The following is an 8,189-nucleotide window of genomic DNA, read 5'->3' on the forward strand; positions in this document are numbered from 1 at the left end:
GATGTACATGATCTTTAGTTTGCTAGTTATTACGAAGATTACTTCAGGAAATCGCGACGTTTTCATTGTTACCAAGGTGGTTGCTAGGGACGCTGCTATCGATATTATTTCTGTTATGTTGTGTAACTGTTTAATGGTGTTATCTTTATTGCTACCCCCTTCCCCGTCAATGTATAGTGTTGGTCCACAGCCTAAACATATTAGTTTAACAAAATCCGCATCTAAAGATAGCCACGTTATTTTCCCCTGTGCAATTCCAGTCTCACATCTCACAGCACATCGTCATTAACAAATACCGGAAACAGACCGAAAACATTTTAAAAAAATAATAATAATACTTTATTCCGAGTGTGCTTGCTTTTCTCTTTGAAAGTCATCACATAACGGCATTGTAATACACGGTTCGGCTGCATTACATATTACATATCTGCCGTAGTTCTGTATTTATAGAGCCCTGATGAGAAGACCTCTAGACAAACATGAGGAACTGAAAACGTGACGTGGATCATAAATATATCAGCCATTAAACAACATCTTACATTTCTTTTCACACAATACGTCTCCTTGGAGTATCAACACTAATTCGGCTGACTTTTATATTTGATCCAATTGGTAGATAGGCTGTATTTACACCATAAAGGTGCACAGCTGATATAAAGGTACACCTGGTGGTTAAAGCATGTTATTGAATTTAATTATTTTTATTATTAGATATTAATACGATCCCTATAAAGTATATTCATTACTCGTTATTCTCTACTAATAGTTAATTAAAGACTGTATATAATGACTATTTTGCACATTCCTTTCAAGATTTCAAGATTTTCTAAGGTTTATTGACATATCATATAGGCCTACACAACTATAGTGTAGTTCTGCACTGAATGAAAAACTTGGGTTGCAGGTTCCTCAATAGTGCATTACAAGACATCTATCAATATGTGTGCATACCTCCAGCAATGTTAACTATGTTGAAGCACTTATTTTAACTGATATTATACATAATGTATTATACTCTTATAAGATGTATGTAGATATTTAATCTCCGGCCTTGTCAGGTATTGAACAATCAATAAATAAAGAACACAGAATTGTTGAATATAAAACACAGAATTTGTGTGATTATACTAAATGATTTTCAAATAAACACAACTGCATATTTAACTGTTACACATGCTGATGTAACGCAAATGTTCCAACTTGGGATCAATAAAGTATATCTTATCTTAAGCTAATCGATGGCTACTGCCATATTTGCAAAATGTGCCTCTGAACCTTGACAAGTGCATGTTTCAGGCTTATCAATTAATGTAATGTAATGTTATCACAGGGGTCACAAACATAAGACCAGCTGTTAAATAAAGCTCTTCTGACCTTAGCTGGCATGTGGGTATATATATTAATACTGCCCATAATGGGCACAAGCAATTTTCACCCATTTATTAATTATATGTTTTAAATTTGAGTGTTTCCTGTCCCCTAAACCTCCAGGGATGTACACAGTTTAATACTGGCAACTTCTTATTATGGGAAATACGAAAACGTCTTTTAAAACTACAACTCCCAGTAGAGACGTGCCATAGAGAACATGTTGTGAAACAGAATAGCCAGCATGTGTAGTTCTGGGGACGGGGTGGGGGAGGGGGGACGCGGTGGACCCGTTCAAATCCAGTTTTGGACAGTCTGCCGTGGTTCCATCCCATTTCAAGTGCTGTTCGAGAATCGGCTTAACCCTCGGAGCACACTCTCCAATCACAGAGCTTGAGGACTATCACGGGGTTTGTCAAACAGAGCACATGGTGTAGTCCAAACGATAGCTGGGGATTCTGGGTAGTGTAGTGTCTTCTGCCATCCTTTACTCAGAAAAAATATTTGTTTCTCCGAATCGAAGGGGAAAAATACAAAAGCATTGCACACAATTTAAGCCAATCAATGTTGTGTAATTAACAAGGATAATCTGGTGTTTTTTAGTCGATGAGTAGTGCAGATATCACTGTAAAATCAATCGACAGTAAGAGGAATACTTACATCCGGGTGTACAATTCTCCGTTATCCAATGGGAATGGACGCTCACATTGCCTTTAAGGGCAGCCGACACAAACGAATGCCGTGCTTCCATGAGCGTCAAATCCCGACGCAGATGGGAATACATTGCAATCAGTTGAAAGCTATTTGCGTCCCTTTATGACGCTGAAGGAGCCTAGGAGCGTCACAATTGGACGCCACGGACACTGACCAAACGTCGCTATTGGACGCTTAGGGAGTGAGAGTGTGTTGGTTCCCTGGACCCAGCCATGACTATGAGGTCGTCTGGGTAAAAGAAAAACTCTCATGCCGTGGGCGCGCAGCGGTTGAAGCGCAGTGGTCACACACTAGGCTTGTTTGAGACAAGCAAGACCTGCGCAGACCTGCGCAGACCTGCGCAGTTGCGATCAACGTCTTGCTAGTGCGTTTCATGATGGTTAGTCATTTTGTCCGACTTGCTCTGGAGGCTCGCCCACATGAGACTTTGAAATCTCGCGGGACAAAGACGCCCGCAGCCTTGAGAGCGAGGCGAGGCGAGTTGGCGCAGTTGCTCTCCACGAGCTGCGGAAGCGAAATGCTTGATGGGAAACGGCTCGCTGGTATCTCGAGCTGAGCGCTCATTGGTGGTTTTTACCACGTGCTGCTGATGAAACTCTCCAATTGGCTGGCAAAAGTTTGTTGTTGTTTTGTGTCAGTTTTACGTCGCCACATCCATTCCCATTTTTCATCATTGTTCCACAATGTTTCTCATCATGAAATTAATATCTATATATTTTATACTATACTGCTTACCGTTTTCATACTTTATATATCTTAGCATATTCATACACACTGTTCATACTGCTCACAGGCTGATTTCTAGTGTATTCATACCCCACTGTTTATTCATCATTCAATTCATTCTATGTTATTCTGTAGATTGTGTACATTACTTTCCACTTCACTGCTTGTTGCACCTGGTTAGAAGCTAAACTGCATTTCGTTGTCTCAGTACCTGTAATCTGTGCAATAACAATAAAGTTGAATCTAATCTTGAGCAGGAACAAATGTATTTACTTAGTACATATCTGACATTAACGACACAACACATGTGTGCATTCTTTATAAATGCAAACCGAGTCAAGCCGACTCCGGAGGTGGCGGTATGCACCTTAAAGTTGTTTGCAATCCGCCAAAAAACCGAGAGAAGAAGAAGAAGAATGCGAAGAAGAAGATGAAGAAGCCGACTCGGAGCTGTCCGACTTCAGGCGAGCTTTTTGACACCTCCCCCGGCTGCGATCAGCTACTCTCGTCTACTTTCGAGGCGAGCCGCAATGTGTCTCAAACAAGCCTAGTGCTTCGAAGCTTGCTTCAAATCACGTGACATGTGAGGTCCGTAGCAACAACTGCTTCAAATCACGTGACATGTGACGTCCGAACCAGCAACTGCTTCATTTCCTGAATGAATCAAAGTTGGTTCGCCGTCCAATCAGGTGATTCAATGCACTGCCTCGTCTCGATTCTGACTGGTTGAAACTGTTTGAATTTGAGTGTCACTTAGTAAGTAGGCTTGTTTGAGACAAGCAAGACCTGCGCAGACCTGCGCAGTTGCGATCAACGTCTTGCTAGCGCGTTGCATGATGGTTAGTCATTTTGTCCGACTTGCTCTGGAGGCTCGCCCACATGAGACTTTGAAATCTCGCGGGACAAAGACGCCCGCAGCCTTGAGAGCGAGGCGAGGCGAGTTGGCGCAGTTGCTCTCCACGAGCTGCGGAAGCGAAATGCTTGATGGGAAACGGCTCGCTGGTATCTCGAGCTGAGCGCTCATTGGTGGTTTTTACCACGTGCTGCTGATGAAACTCTCCAATTGGCTGGCAAAAGTTTGTTGTTGTTTTGTGTCAGTTTTACGTCGCCACATCCATTCCCATTTTTCATCATTGTTCCACAATGTTTATCATCATGAAATTAATATCTATATATTTTATACTATACTGCTTACCGTTTTCATACTTTATATATCTTAGCATATTCATACACACTGTTCATACTGCTCACAGGCTGATATCTAGTGTATTCATACCCCACTGTTCATACTGCTCACAGGCTGATATCTAGTGTATTCATACCCCACTGTTTATTCATCATTCAATTCATTCTATATGTTGTTCTGTAGATTGTGTACATTACTTTCCACTTCACTGCTTGTTGCACCTGGTTAGAAGCTAAACTGCATTTCGTTGTCTCAGTACCTGTAATATGTGCAATAACAATAACGTTTCTCTTTAAGTTAAACCAAATCATTAAAATAAAATCTATTGTAATGTAATGATTTGGTTTAACCTTATTTATTGAATACATCATTTAAAATGGCAAGATTAAATCAAATTACATCCATGTTGTACACATCATAAAGCTTAAAGTGGCAGCTAAAGAATTAACACAGCAGCAGGTCTGTTCAATTCATGCTCATGAAGCTTCATGTGTGCGGATCTGAAGGGACTGATCATTTGTAGCCTGTCCACCTATCAGTTTTTCAAACATTAAGAGGGAGGAGCATTTCTATTACATCCACTTCATCTGCAACGAAAAACGCCAATGCAATTTCCGCCATTGCAAACCCAGCCAGTCAAGCCGACTCCGAGTCCGAGCTGTCCGACTTAAGACGAGCTTTTTGACACCTCCCCCGGCTGCGATCGGCTACTCTCGTCTACTTTCGAGGCGAGCCGCAATGTGTCTCAAACAAGCCTACTCTATTGGGTCTGCCTGCAGACCTCCACTCTCAGGACAGTTCCGGTGCAGACCTCCACTCTCAGGACACCTCCACCATAGATATATATAAACACTAGATGGCTCATGGGAGATTTTCCAGCGTAGCTGACCGGCCGCCATCTTGCTACAGTTAACAGTCACGGCCCCTACACACGGCCGCTTCAACGCTTCTACCCATTCACTTTGAATGGGGTGACGTCACGATTCGCCGAACTGCATTCTGGTAGTAAAGCGTAGCTTCTCTCGAGGTGCTCGCTGCAAAAGTAGAGCAATGTTCTACTTTTGCCGCCTCGACGGAGGCGTCAGCCAATCAAATCCCTCGTATGTAAATCTGACAGTACAAGCAGTAGCCAATCAAACCGGGTGTATGTTGGGAGAGCCAGACCGAAGTTATTTCCCATATGTCAACAAAAGGAGGAGAAAATGATCGTGGCGGTAGGGAACATACAGGGATACAAACCGGAGGAGCCAGGCATGGGGGGAGGTGGCAGAGACAGTGGGGGAAACTGGTAGGTTTTCGCTTGTTTGGGGAGTTTATATCCAGTGTATTTCGTTTGAATGGACAGCTAGCAAGCATAGACAGTATATTTAGCCAGCATGGATGTAGCATGAATGCTTTGCTTTGTATGTCCGGGGCGGGACATTCATGTGGTTGGTTGTTGGTCGGGCTGCTCGCGTTGATTCCCCAAGCTCAAGACACGCCCACCGCCAAGCGGCAACGCACGCCTCCGTGTGTAGGGGCCGTTACTCTGATTCGCGTTATGGTAGCTGTTGTAAGGTGAGTGATCTGCACAAAAATACTCTTAACTCACTGAAATCTTGACTGATTTATAAACGGTTTGGTTTATTATAAACATGATTAGCATGGCTATGATACAGGATGCTTGGACATGTTGAAATTGCAGCTTTTCTTTGTGTATGTGGTTGTATTTATTAGCTGGCTAATAACAAGAGGCTGTCAGTGAGACCTAGTATTACAAAGTTGACCCAGCAACTTTACACCAGTGGGAGAGGCAGAACTGCTCTTTCTTTTCAACACAACTTAAGTTACACATGATTTCTTCCAAGTGGTTTGGCTTGTTAAAAACATCTTGCATTATGATACAGGAATTTGCTGGCTTTGTGTTTACAGAAGTACCTGACTATGCCGGACTTTTGTGCAGTCTACGGATGCTCTAATCACCGCAGTCTGGAAAAAAGAACCCGTGGGATCACCTTTCACGTGTAAGATATGACAATATTATGACTAAAATTAGGATAATCGTTAATTACTTAGTGGATGTATGTACATTACAAGTCCTGCTACACAGGATCAGTGGGGCTATGTGAGATAATAGTATTGCAAGATTGTTGTTGACCCAGCCTCTTTAGAATATGTTGTTACCATTTCTTTACACAATTATTTAATGTTTCTATTGGACACTTTTTTTTATTACTCTTAGTGTGGTTGTCTTATTCTTAAAGTAGGCTATACATACATGCATAGGCATACATACCAAAAATATGATAATTTCGGTGTGTATTTTTGTCCTACCCTTAATGTTAAAGGAAAGAAGGGAGGAACATGTTGACAATAATTTATATATCTGGCTACCTTTCTCATGTTTTTAAGGTTTCCCAAAACCAAAGAGAGGAGGAGGCAGTGGGAACTCGCCCTAAGAAGGGACGGTTTTGTTTCCTGTGACTGGACACTGCTCTGCAGTGAGCACTTCAGGAGTGAGGGCTTTGACAGGACGGGGCAGACTGTCCGGCTTAAAGATGGTGTTGTGCCAACAATATTCAACTTCCCAGCTCATCTTCAAAGGGTATGTGTATCATTGGCCAACAACAATTCAAGGTGTATAAGATTGATATATAAATATGTGATTAAATGTCACACTTTAGTTTTTCTTTCTGCAAGTTTAGGAATAAATAATGTGTTGTGTATTACAGCACATTTTAAACACTCAACATGTCTTTAATGTTTATTTTAGCCGGAAGCAACAAGAAGCACAACCACTTCAAGAAGAGCGGAAGATGAACATCAGCCTAATGTTGTGAGTATTCTGAATGTGGCCAAGACCAGAGAGATGGTCATTGATTTCAGGAGGGTGAGGACGTCTCCTCTACCCCTGTGCATTCTGGGAGAGGATGTGGCTGTTGTGGAGGACTACAAATACCTGGGAGTGCACTTAGACAATGGGCTGAACTGGAGGATCAACACTGACGCTGTGCACAAGAAGAGATATTAGAAGAAGGATATTCATTTCCATATTACTATTATTTATATATTCGTATATTTTGATATTTATATATTAATGGCGAATCGCTACCACTAGGAGCATATATCGCCACCTACTATGTATTTATGAAATCTTCATGTTCCATGAGACGCAGCACTATGTTCCCCACATATGTTTATGTTTGCTCAGTCTAATAAACCCATAACATGGTTGTGAAAGAATACCAAAGCTGAGGCTGGACGATGATTGATTGTTGGTGTGCCATGTGTCACCGTGTGTCTTATTGGTTTTGTGTTATACTGTATTTTATTGTGTGCAGCTGGTCCTTATCTCTAAGACACATTTAAAACAAATAACCTTGAAGTCCCATCTCTCCCCACCTGCTCCTGCTTCCTACATCCCCTCCACACCACACCAAGTTGTTCTTCTTAATAATAATAATACGTTTATTTTGTGGGGCCGCTTTTCATAACACCCAAGGACACATATGATAGTTTATGTTTAAATTGTTCCCTATATTGCATAGGGGCAATATAGGGAACAATTTAAACACTGGATTTTGTGATATATCAGCCGGGGTGAGACAAGACAAACCACAAATGGACTACAGAAGGACACAAAAGGACACATGGTACAGTTTATATTATTATTGGAATTTTTTCAATAACATATTTCAAAGGTTCTGGATCTGTTTACAAATCTAGAAACTAAATACAAAACTAGGATGATATGAAGATCTCATGTCAAAAATAATTGTGATAAATTAGACAGAACTGGCCTGTCTGTGAGCACATTTTATGTTGGTTTGGTTCTTCTGATAGAGGTGTGAATATCTAAATAATATACCAACATATGCTATTGTCATTAGTTGTGTCCCTGTTCTTAAAGCTAAGGCATTGCTAACTTAACAACTCTTGGCTTACAGAGTGGTAACATGAGACCGATTTTTATATATAAAATATAAATGTATTTTAATTTTATTTTAAATATTAACAATATAATAAAATAAATGGAAATATATACACCGGCAAATATTTAATATAAATACCTTGTGTGTGTGTATAGCTATTGCTTTATCTGATTAATGTTATTTTCATATGAAAGTCCATGATTATAAGTATGCAGTATCATAACTACATCTTTGATGTTTATAAAAAACCAAACGGTTTGAAAATTGGTTGAAAATTGAGCACG

General features: G+C 40.7%; 1 protein-coding gene across 2 annotated transcripts in view; it reads left to right on the forward strand.

Annotated features, from left to right (window-relative positions):
• The window catches only part of LOC139434179 (THAP domain-containing protein 5-like), a 40,232-nt gene extending 33,076 nt beyond the window's left edge, over positions 1-7,156 (forward strand). For both annotated transcript variants that reach the window (XM_071203764.1, XM_071203765.1), the window contains exons 2-4: positions 5,906-5,997; positions 6,386-6,578; positions 6,747-7,156. In XM_071203764.1, the coding sequence (XP_071059865.1) occupies positions 5,906-5,997; positions 6,386-6,578; positions 6,747-7,004 (543 nt within the window). In that variant the 3' untranslated portion in view covers positions 7,005-7,156. The remainder of the gene's footprint in view (positions 1-5,905; positions 5,998-6,385; positions 6,579-6,746) is intronic.
• The last annotated feature ends 1,033 nt before the right edge of the window (positions 7,157-8,189 follow it).

The sequence above is a fragment of the Pseudochaenichthys georgianus genome, chromosome 7, assembly GCF_902827115.2.
Source record: "Pseudochaenichthys georgianus chromosome 7, fPseGeo1.2, whole genome shotgun sequence".
Taxonomy (NCBI): domain Eukaryota; kingdom Metazoa; phylum Chordata; class Actinopteri; order Perciformes; family Channichthyidae; genus Pseudochaenichthys; species Pseudochaenichthys georgianus.